The 20,568-nt window shown below is 36.2% G+C and overlaps 1 protein-coding gene across 1 annotated transcript in view; it reads left to right on the plus strand.

Annotated features, from left to right (window-relative positions):
• VPS13C (vacuolar protein sorting 13 homolog C) overlaps positions 1-20,568 on the plus strand; it is a 193,382-nt gene that overhangs the window by 62,074 nt on the left and 110,740 nt on the right. Inside the window, exons 23-36 of the mRNA XM_084641188.1 lie at positions 956-1,085; positions 1,489-1,567; positions 2,102-2,241; positions 2,811-2,964; positions 4,550-4,623; positions 4,790-4,849; positions 6,779-6,941; positions 10,601-10,720; positions 12,028-12,131; positions 14,456-14,623; positions 18,236-18,540; positions 18,940-19,087; positions 19,761-19,869; positions 20,346-20,479. Of these exons, the coding sequence (XP_084497314.1) occupies positions 956-1,085; positions 1,489-1,567; positions 2,102-2,241; positions 2,811-2,964; positions 4,550-4,623; positions 4,790-4,849; positions 6,779-6,941; positions 10,601-10,720; positions 12,028-12,131; positions 14,456-14,623; positions 18,236-18,540; positions 18,940-19,087; positions 19,761-19,869; positions 20,346-20,479 (1,888 nt within the window). The remainder of the gene's footprint in view (positions 1-955; positions 1,086-1,488; positions 1,568-2,101; positions 2,242-2,810; positions 2,965-4,549; positions 4,624-4,789; positions 4,850-6,778; positions 6,942-10,600; positions 10,721-12,027; positions 12,132-14,455; positions 14,624-18,235; positions 18,541-18,939; positions 19,088-19,760; positions 19,870-20,345; positions 20,480-20,568) is intronic.

The raw sequence follows: 20,568 nt of genomic DNA on the forward strand, positions 1-20,568 counted from the left end.
CCCTGCATCAGTGTTTTTCCGGCAAAAAGAAACTGAAGGATGGCGGTGGTGACCTTGTCCTTTTATACATATATGCACAGGCATGCAAGAGCAGAGAGCTCTCGAGCTGCCCCGATGGGTACTGCTGAGGGAAAAATTTCTCACCACTGTGTTCTGGGCATGCACACACCAAGAGTGGAATGGTCATGTACAACACACCTCGAATAACCACAGTTGAGGAACAAGTTAGTAATTGTTTTTTTTTTTTTTTGCATACCACCTATTAAAATTTTCAAGGAAATCTTGTCTGAAGTGTTTTTGGTCACGGTTTCAGGCTGCAAATAATTCCTTTACATTTTTGTTTAAAAGCACAAACTGTTCTGCTGTTTACTGAACAAAAACTTTTGAACATTGTGGCAGTTGAGTGTGTTTTGAATAAAGTAGCTCTGGGTGGGTTGTTCCCACATCTTAACTTTTCCAAGAAAAACAAATATCACAAGTTAAGAGCAAAACCAGTGACCTGAATACGTAAAATGTATGTAGAGGCAGTTTCTCTGGATTTTCGGGCAAGTATCTTACATTGTTCTCCAGCCATCAGTATGGCTAACACAAAGGAGGAGCTGAGAGGAGGAGAGAGTTATGACTAGCCCCCTGGGCTTCAATAGGAAGGCAGGGGAAAGGGGTTATCTGTGAAATTCAATAGTGGGGGGGAAAATCTCCATTTAGCTTGGGTGTTTAATATAGTTTCACTGATAGAATTTTTTTTTATGGCTGCGTTAACTATAAGTATATGTACTAACAGGCCCTGAACGCAGATGTCTGCATCATGAGCTTCTTTGCTCCAATGGTTAATGACATGCTAAAATTAAAATTTAGTAAACCTCTTAGTATCTGCTGAAAAGTTGGCTCACATGTAACTTCATTCCAATATTACACTGTTCACAAAATGCTGGTTTTTTTAATTCTCTCCCCACAGGTTTAAAGTTTCAGGAGGCCTTCCCCTGGTACATGTGAGGCTTTCTGACCAAAAGATTAAGGGGATTTTTGATCTGATTGATAGCATTCCGTTTCCTCAGATGTCAGCCGTGTCAGTTCAAAGCACAAAGGTAAACTGACTAGGATAATGGTAAACTCAAACTAAAACATGATAGTATAACTGCATAAAACCACTTTTAGTGAGTGCATTCCTTCATTTAGTATTCATGGAAAGCCGATATTAGCAGGTAAGAGAAAGCTACAGGATATCTGAAAAAAAAATATAGTAATATGTTCATGTGTTGCTGTAAATGATGATGAAGATAGTCTTCAAAGTCCACTTGAGCACACACAACTAGTCTTATTTGAATAGGCAGTGTATATGTTGACTTGAAAGCTCAAATTAAAATTTGAGTCTTATCCACAGATTTTATTTGAAAAGTAGGGTGGATTTTCATGAGAATATAAATGAACATTCTGAAGTCATAAAAAGTTATGGTAGATTAGTTTCTGTACTTGGCTATTTTTTTCTAGGTACGTGCTATCCCCACGGTTACTGATGTGAGGAAAGGGTTACTTGACACCTCAATATTGCTGGAAGGAGTAGAGTCAGGTAACAAAATATTTATAACTATTTCTAAAAGTAAAAAAAACCATTGTCTATTTAGCAACAAAACTTTGCTTGGTGTTTCTGATCATGAAATGAGTGTCCAGTGGACAATAAATACCTGTGCATACCTATGAATTGCAAAATTTAAGGCGGCCTTGCAGATCTTGCTGATAGTATCTTAAGACACTAAGCTTGCTTTTTAAAAATAAATAATTAGCCTTTTTTGTTTAGAAAATAGCTTTCGTAATGTAAATTAGTGTATGGGAGGCTTTCCTAATCTGAGATCAGTCATTCAATGGGCTGTTAACTTGTGGTGTCTGGATCCTGATTGTCACAACTATCCTGCGCTTGTAATTACCATATTTAGAAAATACTTACACGAAGAGGCCTCAAACACAGGTAAATGCAGAATTGATAATGACAGACAAATCAGTATGTCAAGGTACTAGCTGTTGCAAAGAGAACATTTGCTTGTTTTTATATTTGGCTGTCAGTGCCACAGACAGCATAAAAATATTACATGTCTTTATTTCCTAGAGTCTGATGAATATTTTGATGCTGAAAATTCTTTTTCACTAACTGAAAAGGCTCTACCTGAGGGACATGATCTAAAAAACAAAACAGAGGCTATTAATGAGGAGTTCATAGACCTTCAGTTGAAGTTTGAAATTAAAGAGGCATGTGTTTTACTCTTCTCTCTTCAAATTGCATTACTCTCTCTTAATCTGAAGGCCATTATAAAGCAGTTATTATATGATCCATTACATGTCAAAGTGCACCCCCATTAGTCTTATAAACAATACATTGATGAAGTGTAATCTCAGAAAATAATACATTTACTTTAGCACCATAATCCAGCTAACTTCCATATGTAGTAACTTGATAGTGATACCACGTATGAAGGAGGAAGTTGAAACATCAGGAGAGTCATTAACAAAGAACCAACTCTAGGAGTTTCAGTCTGCTTTGTAACAGCAAAATTCTACTGAAAATATTGGTTTACCAAGAATTAGAAATGTCGTGTTTCCCCCCCCCCCGGTTCCATTATGCTTCAAGTAGTTCAGATCTTGACAGCCCACCTTCATTTTCAGACTCTTGTGCAAGAATGCTAATTGTTAAGGAAAATAAGACAGTAAAATTAGCAGCAATTTTATTTTCCTCTTTCTGATTAATAAAAAATGGAACATCAGATATGAAAAGAGATACCACTCTATTACTGACATTTGTGTAATTCTCATTCATGTAGGTGGTTTTAGAACTCACAAAGCAACAGAAAATAGAGGAAACAATACTTGTATTTAATGTAATGCAGCTCGGAACAGAAGCTACAGTCAGAACATACGACTTAACAGCTGTATCTTACTTAAAGAAAATCAGCTTGGATTACCACAAAATTCAAGGTAATGAAAATAATAAAACAAAATGGAGGATAAAAGTAATCATGTCTCTGCTTAGTAGACTGCATAGTTAAACCTTTTTGTATCAAGGTTTCGACTTGATACCTACGCTTTCAGAGAAAAGTTCTACAGTATGACACTTAGGTTTGATATTTAGAATGAGCCCCTTCTCTTTTGAGGCTGCGGTTGTGTGGGCCCAAATAATGGAACTTATGTGCCGGCACAGTTGATGCCATTAAGACATCCATCTGGTTTTCTGTGCTTATCTAGTAAATGAGTAATTTAGATATCTAAGTTGTAGTTGCAAAATAGTGGAAGTCAAGTTTTAAAAATCTGACCCTTACCCTTCGACACGCATCCAAATTTTTAGGAAGATACCTAGAAAAGGAAGTCACCTTTCTTAGTAATACATATGTGGCAATGTATCTGTTGAAGAGTGGGAAGGGGGTTAATTTAAATTTGGTCCAGAGAAGCAAGACGTGGTAGCCTAGCTCTTGCTAATTCAGGGAAAATCAAATCAAAAGATGGAATCTTTGTTACAAGCTAATTCATGAGACTATCCTCCGGCATTATGATTCCTACTATTTAGTCTCCAGTGATTCTTTTACATACCTTACGTGACACCATGATTGAAGCCAAGTAAAATAATCACAATTATTAACCATGGGTGTTTTATTATTAGGGAAAAGAAAACTTTAAACAAAACAGACAAATGACAGAACACACTGATAAATGAGCTGTTTTGGTCAGTCTAGGTGCATGCTAGCCCAATTCAAGCCCTAGAAGAACTTCCATAGATTCATACATGTTAAGGTCAGAAGGGACCATTATGATCATCTAGTCTGACCTCCTGCACAATGCAGGCCACAGAATCTCACCCACCCACCCACTCCTGCAAATAACTTCTCACCTATGTCTGCGCTATTGAAGTCCCCAAATCGTGGTTTAAAGACTTCAAGGAGAAGAGAATCCTCCAGCAAGTGACCCATGCCGCACACTACAGAGGAAGGCGAAAAACCTCCAGGGCCTCTTCCAATCTTCCTGATACTTGTTCATTAATGATTTTGGTGTATACTGTATATTTTGTCCATGTTACTGTCTTTACTACTGTACAGATAAAGAAAGGATTCAGTATTGAGATATTGAAGCAGAGCCTATTACATTTGTCGTGATTTTTTTTTCCAACTGAATGCTTTGTGAAACATTTTTCAGGGGCACATATCAACATTAGTCTCCAGCACACATGGACGTCTAATATGAGTTTGGCACCTACCTTTTTTGAAAATTACAGCCCTTTAAATGTTTTAATATTCTTATTCTTCAATATAAGTATTTTAAATACGGCAAAAAGAAAAGGTATAAGCCTGTCTAATGACAATGTTGACTTGTCATTGCCTGCCTAAACGTTCAACTCAAAATGTAAATATGGATTCTAGGTTATTGGCACAATGCTTCAGGCAGCATCACAATTTGAAGTGTTAAATAGAAAACAATGTTAGAGGAGAAGGGTTTCATAAAATCATTTCTTTGCCTGCTTCAATATTGTGAAAGCTGACTTCTTAATATGCTCTTACTTGGTATGTTACAGATAAACGACCACTTCACTTAATTAGCTCTTCAGATGGACCTGGATTAGACCTTTTGAAAGTGGAATATATCAAGGTACATGCTTACTATTTAATAAGTATTTATTAAAATGATCTGTTCAGTGTATCTGGTAACAAGTTAAAAATTTAGCACACAAGGTATAAATGACTGCAGTCTATACAATGCAATGGCTCATTCAATTTGTCTATCTTTAACCTTTTATAACATGTTTCCCTTTTAGGCTGACAAAAATGGTCCAAAATTTCAGTCAAGCTTTGACAACACTGAACAAACACTTCAGGTAAGTGAATTTTTTTCAAGTGTCTAGTATTAGACACTTTACTTAGCAGGTACCTGCAAGTCAAAACTCAGACTCATTGAAGACTAAGCCTGACTTCCCTAGGTAAAGTGATATGATCTTACCTCGTGTTAAGTAAGTTAAGGTAATGACAGGGCAACTTGTAGTTTCAGTAGGTCAAGTTGAAGCCTAGGCTCCTCCATAGTCTTACCTTGACCGGCAAACTGTTGTGAAAACTACCAGCTGCTTGGCCTTCACTAGGGTTTTAACTAGCTAACTCGAGTTATGAGTTAACACACCCTTCAACTCCATCCTCCTCCCCGCCACACCCAGTAGAGACAAGGCCTTGAAGTCCAGATTGCCACCATACAAGCCCTGCCCCTGACACATCTCTACACCCTGGGGTTCATAGGAGATGGCTATAACAGCTGCCCCAACCTAGGAAAATTCTCAGCTGCCCACTTAGGTCAGTTTTACTGTCCTTGTGTGCCACCCTGGCAGTGCAAAGAGGTCCAGCTCTCTCAGAAGCTATTAGAGTATGGATCAGAAGTCTCAGCTATTCCCTGCCAATGAACTGAAATATGTGCTTAAAAGCCTTAGTTCAGGCACCAAACATTTTAAAATGACTAGATAACTGTAACAATTGGCAGAGTGAGCAAGCTCTGTACTAATGCTTTTTTCCTCCACAGTACAAGAACAAGGAGGTATTAAAGTTATAAAGGAACAAATTTAAGTATGTGAAAAGGAAATACATTTATTGTGTGGTACTCTCAATATCTGATGTTTGGGTGAAATGTCGGAAGAGATTAAAACAACCTGGGGGGAGGGAGGGGAGGTTAAAAAAAATCTCCATTAACTGTGCTTGAGATGAAAAACGAGAAAGGTAATCAGTTTTCTTACTATAGGGCATATTGCCAATTGGTGTCAGGAAGAAACTTTTTTTCCCTGGTGTGAGCTGTGACTGATGTAAGGAGTACCTTGGGGATGAAGGCATCTTCTTTTGAAGCATCTGCCAGTTACAGTCAAACTGAATATTTGACTGAAATGGTCAACTAGAGTGCTCTACGTTGGGTCTATGAATTCTGTTTGTTCCCAGTTTAGAAATGTTTTATATTTCTGTGAATCCTTCTATATATTGAGTTGAATTCTTTGGTACATATTTAGTGTTAAATCTTTACATTCCTTATATGAAACTGTCAAGGTTAGTGAAAAGTGATAGAACTAGGCTTGGATACATCAGCATAATTTTAATGAAAATGAAGTTGTTATTGATGGTTCCCAGATTAATTTATCAAGTTATGGCCTAATTAAACTACCTCTCTTTCATCTTGTCTGTCTTTGTGTGTTTGGGACAACTACAGTGTGGTATAAGCCTGGCTAATACCTCTGGTATAGCACGGGATTTTTAGTAACATTCAACTGCAGCTTGCTTGAAAAGTTTATTTTGTCCAGCTGAGAACAGACAGTTTAATAATGCAAGTGTTCCCCTGAAGAACTTTCTGGGAAGGTATTTTCTGCATCTTCTGGTAATTAGTATTATGCATTTTCCCCAACAGACTAAGTTCTCAGGGCAACAAAGGTTAAGAGAACCAGAAAACTTAAACTTAAACTTACAAACTTAAAAAACAGATCAGGAAAAACTACTCAAAGAATATACTGGAGTCAACTAAAAGGGGAAAAAAAACCACAACTAGTCGAGTATTTGATGTCTTTTTAGTTTAGTTGCATGTCACCTTGTTCTTGTATTGTGGGAAGATGAAGCCAAATACTTATTGGTGATTACATATCTGTGTTATTTTCTTATATAATTGTCACCCTGCAAGCCTAAATCCCAACCCATTCAGCATGTCTACTCATGGAAGTGATCCACATCTAAATGAATGTTACCTGTAGCTTTACTTTTTGTGATTTGGATTCTTTTGTTTTAAACAGGTGGCCTTTTCGTCATTAAATTTTCTGCTACATACACAGGCCCTTCTCTCTACTATCAATTTTCTAACAAGTGTTATTCCATCAAGCAGTCCAAGTGCTGGTGATATAGGACACTTGCAAACACAAGGAGAAAAGCAGCAAAAAGATACTAGTGTGAAGAAAGGTATAGTTAATCTTTTTGGCGAGCCTAATGTTGTTCAGTGTGTTACGTTGGATTGAAAGGGTAGATTTAAATTGTTAGACATTAATTTAATTTTAAAAATTATTAAAATATTTAGTTTGCAGAAACAAGAAATGGTAGACAAGTTCTTACTAATTTTCTTTCACTGCCAACTCAGAGGCATCCACTGTTTAGTCACAAGAGTTATTTTACATCGCTTAGGGGACATCATGATTAAGGCCAAGCAAAATAATGGCAGTTATAAACTATGGCTATTTTGTTATTGAAGTGAGGAAAAGAAAACATTAAACAATACAAATGATAAACTGGTTATTTACATTACAATTTCTGTGGTATCTCTTTCTGTGGAAAGCTTTTACCAGAGATTACAACCCTGAGAATGAACACCTCTTAGGTATGTTTTCCTCTTGGTAAGTTAAAACTAAAGTATATTTTTCCTGAAATTATTGTGAATCCTTTCTTTAGTATATCCTTAGATAAATAATGTTCATAGATGGGGAGAATTTTGGTTAAAGGCAGGATGTCCCATTGTTTGTTAATATATAACCAGTTTATATATTAATAAGCCAGTTTATAGTTGGCAAAGTAAGTGATCTTTACTGCATCTTATGAAACTGAAGAAAACGTGGAAATCCAGTTACTTAGAAGAAGCCATTTAAGGAGCAATCTTGAGACAGGCCAGTTAGCCAAAATTAAGACTCTTAAATCCAATTAAATCCCACTGAATGTCAGTTTACCAATGTTTAGCCTCTGTCTTCTCTCCAGGAATGCAAGGTTTAACCACTTGGTGATTAACAGGAGAAACTTAGTCGTTTAAGTATCAGAGAGGTAGTCATCCACAGAAACAACAAGGAGTCTGGTGGCACTTAAAGGCTAACAGATTTATTTGGGCATAAGCTTTCGTGGGTAAAAGTCCTACTACTTCAGGATTTTTTACCCACAAAAGCTAATGCCCAAATAAATCGGCTAGTCTTTAAGGTGACACCGGACTCCTTGTTGTGTTTTTTTTCCGTCTCTTATAACATTTCAGTATTACCAAGAAAATCATGACAAGAGTTTTAAAGCTAATCCGTTGGCAGTCTCTTAATGTCCTCTCACTAGTCCAGGTTGAAGTAGTGGGGCTGTTTCCTTGGGTTGGTTTATTGAGGTTTTTTCCGTTTTCCTTACGTAGGTTGCTTATAGAGGTGGCCAGGATGAGTTGTGGAGTGCTTGTTGTCTAAGTAGTAGGGTATGTGTGCGCACATGTGCGTGCGCTCACTTCAGAGTTTTTTATAGCCTTTTCTTTATTTTCATGAAATGATAGAACACACCTTTTTCATACTTCTTTAGCTTTAAATTGGTTATCACTTTTTCATTGGCTCCATGCCTTTGGGGTTGGCTTAGGTGGCACTTTCAGCTCCTGAATATGCACATTGTATTATTAATATACAATATTATAGCAGGGAAGATCCAGAAAACTTTTTAAAGTTAGTTTTAACTCTTTTTTATTTCCAGTCAAGCATTAATAAAATTGAAAGAGTACCTCAGATAATGGACGGAATACAAAGAAATTCTCTTTTCAAAAAGTACAAATGCTCCTGTTTTTTGATCAGTTTTTATTTCTCAAGAGTCTTTTGAAATTAAATAATTTATTGAAAGTCTTCAAATTAAGTTGTTGCTTCTATATGATCATTTTTGGAAAGATGCTTTCTCGTCTTCTTGAGTAGGTTGAGAGTTATTGGAGCACTGTCAGCAATTAATTAATTTCTACATTCCTATAAACATACTTCAGTGACTTCTTTCATGAGTAATTAGCTTAGCCTCAAATGACGTTGCTATAATTGTGCATAAAACATCTGACTATTAATATATCAATGAAATTAGGAAGTTATTAAATGAAGGCATTCATTTAGATACAAAATATTTGCAAATGTGCCTTTTAAGAGGCTTATGCCATTGTAAGCATTGGAGAACCAACAAAGGTTTTCATCTTTAAGTGGAAACATGAGTTAGAAGTAACCAGTATCTTCTGTAAAACGTTTCCCACCATAAATGTTCTTCAGGTTCAAGGAATGAAGACTTTAATGTGTTTACTAAAGAAATGAATTTCAAAAAGGATATTTCTAGTTTTATTTGTCAGAGTTTAAATTCATGTTTTTCTTTGAAAAGAAAAGTGGGGGTGGTTGGTGTAGGCCCATTTTACTTTTAGATTTATTGCTCCGATAACATAGTCTTGCATTCCTTTCACAATTAGGTTGCTTCCAAAAAGTGTTTACGTGGTTTGTCTAGTGTTGGCTGTATTTGGGAGATTAGAAGCAGAAACCTTCCTTAATGTCTCTGATTAGCTTCAACATTTTGTCACATAATTAGCTAAACATGTGTATTGTTAAATTTCCCAAACTCCTGGCTTTAAAACTCCTGTATCCAATCTTAATGGTCAGTAAAGGGTTCAATCATGCAAGATACTAAGCACTCTGGCCCTGACCCAGTGAACAAGTTAAGAACAAGTACTTAACTAATGGAGACTATTTGCTCGCTTAAAGTTAAGTATGTGCTTAATTTGTTGGATCAAGATGCAGGAGCATTGATATGATCTAAAGATAGGTGTGGCAGGCAAAACACGTAGCCCTGGTCTACGCTACGAGTTTAGGTTGAATTTAGCAGCGTTAGATTGATTTAACCCTGCACCTGTCCACACAACAAAGCCATTTTTGTCGACTTAATGGGTTCTTAAAATTGATTTCTGTAGTCCTCCCCCACAAGGGGATTAGCGCTGAAATCGACACCTCCGGAGCATAGGAGGAAAAGAAGGAGAAATCCCAAGACAGTTGGTGACAGAGGCAACAGTCTGTGCCAGCTTCCCAAGAGCTATAAAACGTACATGGGCCAAGAAATGGACTACTCTGGCAGAAGAGCAGTCTAAAGCGGTTTATCAAGCTAATGATCTGTTTACAGGTGATAGGTTCACTCCTTCTGCAGACCAGTAACAAAGTTACTGCACAGATAACTAACAAACTATGAGCATTTAAACTTCAGTGTTGAGCATTACTTTTTAACTATGTCAGTCAGCACTTTTATTAATTAACACAAATACTTAGTCTCAGATTTTAAGAAAATCCTTTCTTATCCAAGCAATAAAATTTAATCCTGAAAATAAGGCCACTTGTACATAGAAGATGTAAATTGATAAAATGCTCATGGGTTTCCGTAACTAGAAAATATTTATCAATCACCGTAACAACTCATATTCTATAATTGATGTTTTATAAACAAATTAGTTTAATTAACATTGACTGCACTTAAGCCTAATGTTGCCACACTTGATTTCTCTAAAATTGTTGATCCACCAGAGGTAGCACAAGTGGGTGTGCTACTTTCAAAAGGGCTCCAGGCAACTGCTGGCATTTAAAACATATCCTATAGACTAGATCTGAGCAGCTTAAAATGTTATTGGTCATCTGGAACTCTGTCAAGATTAGCACTGCCATGGTATCAGAAATGAAGATGAACCAGAGACAGCAGTAGAAGGAGTTCTTAATTTAAAAAAATAAAAAGATTAATCTTGACACTCCCTTTGTCTGCTTGACAGAGGCCAAAGAGCTTCAAAGTATATTGAAAACAAACAAACAAAATGCATTATGATATTCTTTGTTTTTACTTAGTAGTGACCAAAGCTGCCAAGGATAAGGAAGTTATTGACTTCAAGCTGTTTGCCAAGTTGGATGCCTTCTGTTTAAATGTGTGTGATGAAAAGAACAACATTGCTGAAATCAAAATACAAGGTAATGGCTTCTTTAGTAAAGAAAGTGATTACTGGACTTGTTAGTAAATTAGCGGTAGTTTCTTTAATTACTTTTTACCAGGTTATCAAGTATATCTTACTATGGAAGTGTGAACTTGAGTTCTTTCACTTTTTTGAGATCTATTTCTGGTGCCCCAGGTATGTATGCTGAAGCCATCTGGTGCCCCAAGTTTTAATTTTTTAATAATCACACGTGATGTAAAACATTTCCACTTTGTAATATGTAAATAAAGAAAATTTAACTTACATTATCTGTGATGTCACATTAACACTTCCTTAACTGAATAATAATAACCAGCTCTTAAAAAGCATTTTTCATCCATAGATCTCAAAGCACTTTACAAAGGAGGTGAACATCATTATTCCCATTTAAAGATGGGGAAACTGAGGCACAGGGCAGGCAGTGACATGCTTGAGGTGACCTAGCAGGATTAGAACAAAGGCCTCCTGAGTCCCAACACAGTGCTCTGTCCTCTAGACCATACTGCATCCAAACACACAAATACAGACAGGAGATGAGGAAAGTGACGTAGGGAAGCAGTTCCATTAAACACAGATGTGGGTGAATTGCTGTGATGTTAAGTCAGAATGGAGTTGATACGTTCTCTTGGCAGATAGGAACCGTTGTCCATAGACTTTAAGCAGGTGTCGATTCATCGCTCATTCTTCAGCCAAGTCACACTGTGCTCTTTGCCCGTCTTAAAGACATAGTTGTCACAGATGTTGATTCAAGGACTATTCATAAAAAGGTATAATTCATGATAAGATGATTCCTATTTTACTTGATCCTTGGTTACTTTTATGTATATAAACCATTTGTGACAGAATAATTCACCCGAATATCTTCAAATATTTGATTTGCTAAATTCTAACACTTTAAGGGGAGGCTTGAGTATGAAGCTTGAGACTCTGTAGCTGACTGTTAGACTTGTAGTTAAACTTTGTGGTACAATCTGCATTTGTATAGACATAATTGAAAGCAAGCAGCATGGGATCTGATTCTGAAGTGCAAAGAATGCACATCTCTATCTGCTGCTGGATAAAACACATTTTTGTTAGTCAGTAGCAAGACAGAAAATAGAAGCTTGTTTCTCTTTAATACCTTCAATCAACATAGGAACAAAAATTGGCAAATGGCATACTTGTTTTAAAAATAACAACTTCTTCAGAGCTCTTACAGGAATTCATTTACTATCTATCATACATAAAACTACTAGACAAATATTTCTGAAACAAATAATGCTATTCGGTAATTTGCAGTAGCACTTACCTCTCATTCTCTTGCAGGTGTCGATTCATCGCTCATTCTTCAGCCAAGTCACACTGTGCTCTTTGCCCGTCTTAAAGACATAGTTGTCACAGATGTTGATTCAAGGACTATTCATAAAAAGGTATAATTCATGATAAGATGATTCCTATTTTACTTGATCCTTGGTTACTTTTATGTATATAAACCATTTGTGACAGAATAATTCACCCAAATATCTTTAAATATTTGATTTGCTAAATTCTAACACGATAAGATGTTAGACACACCAGGTGGGTGAGGTAATAATTTTTATTGGACCAACTTTTACAAGATATTACCTCACCCACTTTCTCTGTCTCGGGACTAGCAAGGCTATAGCAATGCTGCATACAAGATTTTGTGTGTAATATCTAGGTAGAACTGTAAAATGTGAAACCACTGGTAATACCTTTTTTAATGTTTATTAAGTAGTTCAGTGGGATAGCATTCTCTCCTTCAAGTAGGCTTTACATGTAGGTCTACAGTGGTGAAGGTTTGCAGGTCTTCATTGGTGATTCCAGAAATTGAATTGTAGGTGGTACTGATCTTGAATCACAAAAACTTCAATTTGGCACAATAGCAGTTATGATTCATGAGTCCCAAGCACCAGAATAGCCAGGGAATATTGCAGGTTTCAATAAAAGTGAAATTGCAGAGTTATATTTGGGCAGTTGCATAATGTCCTATCTTTGTGGCTCAAAACACTGAGTTTCAAGGGAAGTACGTTGACATGAAAACTTACTGAAAGTTTACATCCCTTCCCCTTGCTAACCTAATGGGAAGCATTGTCACAAATCAACAGATGGATTTAAGGCTCGCATTTGGGAGATTTTTATAAAATATGGATAATTGTATGTTTCCTAAGTCTTGCTACCAGTTTCCTTCTTGCTAGTATATAACTATATAAATAACTATAATTATTTCACCTACTGTGGTAATTGTCATAATTTTCACATTTCAGATCATTATGCTGAATTGATTACTGTTTGTACCCCTTTAAATAAAAATAAATAAGCATTTAGATAGGAGTAATATTGGGTTGGTTCTTAATATTTTGCCTACAAGATTGAAAATGACATGAAAATCCAGCAACATGTAACTTGCAACTTCTCAAGGAAGAAGATCACATAGTTCCCAACAATCTTATTTGTCTTACTGCATATGGAGTTACATTAAGACATTTAAAGGTGTGGTTAAAACAATGGAATAATAGAACATTCTAATTGTTTCTCTCCAAACATTGAACTGCACTGCTATGTTGTCATCGTTGATTGCATCTTCCCCCTTTAAAAAAGGAAAAGAAAAAGAGGAGGAAAAAAATGACCAGAGATCCCAGATTTATTTGATGAAGGAAAGTCAAATATATATTTTGATTTTTACTCTGACTGCACATACATCATTTTAAAATTAGACTTGCTTTTAAGTTGTATGCCATAAAGAGCAAAAATTACAAGTATCACAGCTCCAAGTTTGACAGAAGTGTGGGGCTTTTAATGCCTCCTTAATAGTACTGGAGATTCAGAGGACTTTGTGGGGGAAAAAATTATTATAACGCAAAACAAGTCCTAGGGGATCAAATTTTGTCTGCAGGTATCGTCACAAAATATCCGTGTTGCGTACATAGATAAATGAGGAAAATGGTATACTGTGCACAGACAGTATGTTGTCACTATATTCCATAATTTCTTGATACTTAACCAGTTACTCTTGGACTTAGAATGCAAATCAGTTCCTTATTGATGTTCTTGCCAAGATTGAAGATTAAATGAGGACAAATTAGTGGATTATTGCAGTGCTGTGTGAATATCTGACCATTACTTTAAAATATTTTCGTGATCATAGGTCTGAAATGACATAGGAATTCTTTAACTTTCTAAACTTAATTCTTAAATTTCAGAAGAGCTAAAATAAATATCTGTGCTCTAAGCATGAGAAATTTCAGAAGTAAGAATTGTTTATATTGTACCTGTATATTGAATTTTGTATCATTTAAAGGGCTCCTTAATTTTACCTGGAGCATGGAGTGTTTAAATAGACTTGGTGAATGAACGCTCTTAGCTTGGCTTGACTTCAATATTAAAACTACTGCATGCATATACTGCATTAGAGACGATCACTGAAAAAGCTAAATTGCCTGCAGGAGGGCTTAAAATAAAAATATTTTGTGGTTATGAAGACAAACTAGCAGATGGATTTGATATTTGAAAAATGGATATGCAAATTATTTTTAACTTGAAGTAGAATCTTTTGAGTACCCATTTCAGACTAATGTATGTGCTTTGTCTGCTGTTTACATATTTAGTTTTCTACTTTATCTATTCATAAACCTTCAGAAGGGTAATATGAAAATAGATTAAAATTTTGTTTTGCACTTATTTGAGAACTGGGAATAGTGATGTGAGGATCCTGTACCTATGTCTTCTCCAGGCTGTCTCTATAGTAGGAGATGAAGTCTTCAGTTTCAACCTGGCACTGTATCCAATTGCTACTGAGGGAGAAGCTTACACTGATATGTCCAAAGTAGATGGTATTGTCTCTCTGAAAGTGGGCTGCATTCAGATAGTTTATCTTCATAAATTCCTCATGTCACTTCTGGTAAGATTGTTGATTGTACTGAAATACCAGTTCAGTGTTGTCTGAGTACCTCCTCTGTATGAAAGCCACTGGTAACTTGCAGTTGCCATTACAAAAAGGACAGATTTACTGTTTTAAATGCATACTAGGAGGACAAAGGTTAGATAAAGCATTAATTTGTAGGATAAATTCTTAATTTTAATATCTGTTGAATTTAAAAAGCTGATGTTGATCTACAAGTGCTTGAAACTCCTTTTACAAAAATGAGACATAGTGGTAATCCAGAATTGAAACGTGTTTTTTCTCTCTCAGCATCACACACAGTGACTTAAATGCATCATGCAAAACCCAGTATTATTAGAGATGATCTTCTCTTGCAGTTGATTACCTCTACCATAACCTACAGCTCATGAGACTTATTTCTATTTGCTTTTCTGCTCTTCATAAAATGGATGAGTTAAATGTTTTTATCTAGTTTACAGGATGCAAACTATCTTTCATTACGTGGGATGTACTACAAAGCTGACGTCATTAGGACCTGTGTTCTCCATGTTTCAGAACGGTTTGCTGAAAAATGACTTTTTAAAATGCAGTTAATTAATATTGTTTGTTTTTAGCCACATCTTGGGTTTCTTTAGCTGACTTGTGAGCAAAAGAGCAATGTTGCTGTGCCTTGAGGTTAATGAGTTTTGATTCCTTTAATGAAGGCTGGCAATTTGTTGACATAAGAGTGAATCATGGTAAAGAAGTAGAGTTGTTACATTTGAGAAAACAGCAGAATGGGGACCCCTTCAATCACTGGTGAACATTGTTAAAATGCCAGTTTAAGCAGAACAAGCTGTTTACACTGTTACTGAATGATGTTCTAGACTGAGTGTTCAATAGTCCCATTCTCTTATCCAGCAGAATGCTCTAAGAGATCTCTGGAGAAAGTTTATATTCCAAATTTTTCCTCTTTTGCTTTAACTAACGCACAGCATTATTTTGTATGTATTCTTTTTACAAGACTTTTATGATTTAATTTGTGGTACTTCTAATTCTGAATGTTCCAAGAAAATGGAAACAAATTCTTTTAGGAGTAATAGAAACCATTGTACCTTTTGGTCTGGGCTGAGATAGTCAAAGCTGAATGTCCAGTTTACATTGAAACAATTTGAATGCCTAATTTACATGAAAACTAATAAGACCTGGGTGTCCAAATCATTCAGGTGTCTGTGAAAACACATTAATAGTTTGAAGAAAAATATCTACACTTTTATAAAATTGTGGAATATTGGTATGGACATGCTTAAGGGGAAAACATTTATTTTTTTATCTGGAAATTAGGAAATAATGCTGATGAAGAAGAGAGTGACAGATCAATTAAATGTGCCCAGCACAATGTTGTTGCTGAATTGTCCCCTAGCATATGCATGTATCTTCCTTTAGTAAAACCATAAGAAACAAATGTGTGTTCTCACTCTGGATCACAGATGTTGTTAAATTTAAAATTATTAGAATTGCCAGTATTTTTTCAATATACCTTTTGGGAAGACACTGAAGAAGCTGTCATTTACTAAATTTGTTTCGCAAACTAGAGGAAAGAGCATAAAGCTTAATATTTTTAAAATTTAGTTTTCAGTTTCACAAAGTTGTCTCTATTGTTGCCTGTATCTGTTTTTCAAATTTTCTGTATTAATTGTGACAAAGTTCCTCCTCTACCTTGGTGGGTCTTGCGCTTATTGGCGAATTTGCTCGCCTTGGAGCTTTACGGCAGCCATCAGTTTGGCCGTTTTCTTTAACCCACAGTCCAGATCAACTCCTCCTCTGTCTGTCCAGGAGTTGGGAGGTTTGGGGGGAACCTGGGCCCGCCCTCTAATCTAGGTTCCAGGGCCATGTGGATTGCAGCTGTCTAGAGTGCCTCCTGGAACAGCTGTGCGACAACTACAATTCCTTGGGCTGTTTCCCCATGGCCTCCTCCCAACACCTTCTTTATCCTCACCATAGGACCTTCCTCCTGGTGTCTGATAATGCTTGTACTCCTCAGTCCTCCAACAGTATGCATTCTCACTCTCATCTCTTAGCGCCTCTTGCTCCCGGCTCCTTACACGCGCACCACAAACTGAAGTGAGCTCCTTTTTTAAATCCAGGTGCCCCGATTAGCTTGCCTTAATTGATTCTAGCAGCTTCTTGATTGACTGCAGGTGTTCTAATCAGCCTGTCTTAATTGTCTCCAGAAGGTTCCTGATTGTTCTGGAACCTTCCCTGTTACCTTACCCAGGGAAAAGGGACCTGCTTAACCTGGGGCTAATATATCTGCCTTCTATTACTCTCCTGTAGCCATCTGGTCTGACCATGTCACATAATGTTAACTTTATTCACTATCTATCCATGCGTTGATTTCTTGTTGTGGAAGTGGCACGGAGATGAGGTGTGTGGCATGTCTTCTCCCAGTAAGACTGGGAGGTGCTAGTGAAAATGTAACCTATTTTGTGCCAGGCTGCACCTTTTCTCACCTCTCAGCAGACGTGCTCCTCAGCTCACCTCTTGCTTTGCTTGAAGAAGCAACTTGTGTCTCTGGCTGAGGTGCTATCTTGACTAGATCCCTTGTTGCATTAGCTTTTAAAGTACCCAGACTTGTTCACAGGAATTTCACCAGGCACATAAAGGCCACTAACTTGCTTGGTAAAGTCCCAGAAATCCATCCATCGAGGGGCTGGCATCCTAGAATCCTCCTTCCTGGTATTCAGAGCTCTCTGTCCATGGCCAGGACACCCATCCTACAAACTCAGGCACTTACTGTCTCTTTTCAAAGGATCTAAACTCTTTTTGCATGAATTCTGGACCTAACCATCGAAATGTCAGAGAAAGTCTAAAACAATTACCTTTCTATTACAATTTCTGCTTTCCACAGTAACCAGGAGATTTTGTTCCCACACTTCTGAAATTGCTAAATTGAGTAAGATCCTCTGACAGTTATTTCATTCCCATAGAACTCTTAAACTTCATCTAGACTGTACCAAATAGAGGAGGAAGTCCCACTCTGTCTTTACTCAGCTCCAGTTTCCAAGGAAAAAGAAGAGGCCTGTGGATTACCTCTCTGGTAGCTTCTGATTTTGCTTTCATGTAGCTTTTTACATGGTAGACTCATGATTAACTTAAAGCTTAAACACAATTCCACTATATTAGTTGCCACCATGTGAGAAGAAAGAAGATTGCAAGGAGTAATCTGTGTGAATTGTTTTGTACCTGTGGCACTCTTGCTATAGGAGAAACAAGTATCTTACCTGTTGTATTTTTCCATGATGAGGTGACACTGATGTAGTTACTCACCATTTAGGTACTGGCTTGAATTGCTACCAGGGAGAAAGAACCAAATGAATAGACATGTCACAAAGTCACCAAACTGAAGAGCCTTCTTGTAGGGAATGGGTGATAAGGGTGTAGATGAGTGCAAAAAATGCTTAATTCTTATTGACAGATAACCAGACATATCTGATCTGTCAACCCATATTATCTTTCCATGGGAAAAAGTTAAGAACAGAAAGTTTCTTAACAGATAAGAAACTTGCTTTTCCCCATTAGTTATTCAAAAGGAGAGCAGCTAAGCTGTACCTTAATTTTTTTCTTTCTACCCCCTTATATTTGTTACAGAACTTTCTGAACAACTTTCAAACAGCAAAGGAGGCACTGAGTGCTGCTACAGTTCAAGCTGCAGAAAAGGCTGCTACTAGCGTGAAAGATCTGGCTGAGAGGAGTCTTCGCCTTTCAATGGATATTCATCTGAAAGCGCCAGTTATTATCATACCTCAGTCTTCAGTGTCCCATAATGCTGTCTTAATAGATCTTGGTTTGATCAGGGTACAAAACAAGTTTAGCCTGGTACCTGCTGAAGGCTGCTCACTTCCTCCAGTCATTGATAAAATGGATGTGCAGCTCACGAAGCTTAAGCTGTCTAGGTATGATAGTTGATTTTACCATCTTGAACTTGAACTGAAAATTCAACAGTTAATTATTAGTAATTTACCTGCTATGAAGTTATTTAATATAACTTCTCTGTAGTTTAGAACTCAATGGGATAGAACAAAATATTACTTTTAAAATATTGCTTAAATTAGTTGGTGAATTTAGGATAAAAAGATGGTGTTTATTCTTTTCCATTGTGAAGGTAAGTAAAGCTGTAAATCATTTACATAGTGAGTTGACTGAGAACAAAAGGCAACATCACCTCAAATAGTGTTCTATTTATGAAAATATAAATACACTTCAAGAATGTTTGTATTTGCGCTTTAAGTTGTTTTTTGAAATGTCACAACATATGGTTTGTTTAATATTTTTGTTGGTTGTTTCTTTATTAGGACAATTATACAGCCTGGTTTTTCACAGCCTGACATTCAGATACTTCATCCTATTAATCTGAATCTGTCTGTGAATCGAAATCTAGCTGCAACTTGGTATCACAAAATTCCTATGTTAGAAATCAAAGGGCATCTTGACACAATGAATGTAAGTATTTTTTTTTTTAAAACAGACTACTTTCTGATTGTTTTGTGTTGATAGTGTGAACCTTTACATTGTTAACAATTCCGTAAATATTCTTTGTTTAAAAAAAAAGTTACAGGTTGGTTAAATCTATGCAGGTTTATTTGGATCAAGAAGAGACTCATCATGTTGTGTTAGATTTAGTTGGAATTAAAAAACAAACAAAAAAAAGAAAAAAACTCTTTAAAAATATTTTACTGCGTGAGAATATTGAACTAAAATACTGTTTTTAAACTGTTAAAGAAAATACACTGTAATCAAGAATGTGTGTACGTTTGTATAAAAAGAAAATCCAATGAGTTTAAATCTCATAGCCATCTTTTAGAAAGAACATCTTGTAAATAAGACTGAATTCCGTTGTAGATAGTCAGGTTCCTTTTCACAGTCCTAAAAAGTCATTACCCATAACTTGTGTGTTGTTGTTTTTGTATTTCTTGGATGGTCACATCTAGAGCTGCATTTATGAAAGCCATATTATTGTGGTGTTTGATTCTTTTGAATCGTACTGCTGAGTGAGACGTGATAAATAAAGAGTAATATATTCCTGCCATAAAGAGCTGTTTTGCTGATATAGGTAAACAGTAGAAGGAACAGATATACAATTCATTCTTAAAAACATAAAGCTGTTACTTTACAGGTTATTTTAAGTCAAGAGGATTTGAATGTTCTGCTTAAAGTACTGACAGAAAACCTTGGTGAAGCAGATGAAATGTTAAGTAAAGCAAAGCCAATAGTGCAAAAGGAAGGTAAGAGAATTTCTTTTCTGCAATCCTCAATTTTAAATGGGTGTTAGTCTTCATTAAATTTTCAGTGAAAGTGAACAGATAAATGTAAATGAAAAGCAACTGTAACTCTTTAAGCCTATCCCTAATTTTTACTACATAATTGTTTTGCTCTCTTGCTTTCTTGTCTTGTGTATGTATGTTGACATTGCTCATACTTAAACATATATTTCAAAGTGAAAATATTGGAAGTAAAAATGAGAAATGTTATGAACTAAAAATTCATGTGGAGTTAGCCAATATTGTCATATTGTGAGAGTATTTGTAATCAACAATGCTTTCTTCTTCCATTCTTTACTGAAAGGCTCAGTTGAAAGAAATTTTGTACATTTTCACTAAAAATCTTTAAATATATAAAATACATAGAATGTGTTCCTTGTGTGAAATGAATTGTAGTAACACTTCCTTGAATGAAATTAACAAATCATTGAAAATGGCAGGAAAAATTAAAGGAACTGAGATACCTCTGTCAACACAGAATGAGAGTACTTCAGGAGAAAGCTTACCTGGTACAACAAAAGTAGCATTACGTGAAGATGTAACCAACATGCTCCTTAATTTTGAAATCAAAGAGGTATATATTTAACTGTACAATATCTTGCTTGTGTCTGACTGGGAAGACCAGGTTTTGTATCCCTCTGTGGCTGCTTTGCATCAACCAAG

Source organism: Lepidochelys olivacea (genome assembly GCF_965140295.1).
Source record: "Lepidochelys olivacea isolate rLepOli2 genome assembly, chromosome: 10".
In the NCBI taxonomy this organism is placed as follows: Eukaryota; Metazoa; Chordata; order Testudines; family Cheloniidae; genus Lepidochelys; species Lepidochelys olivacea.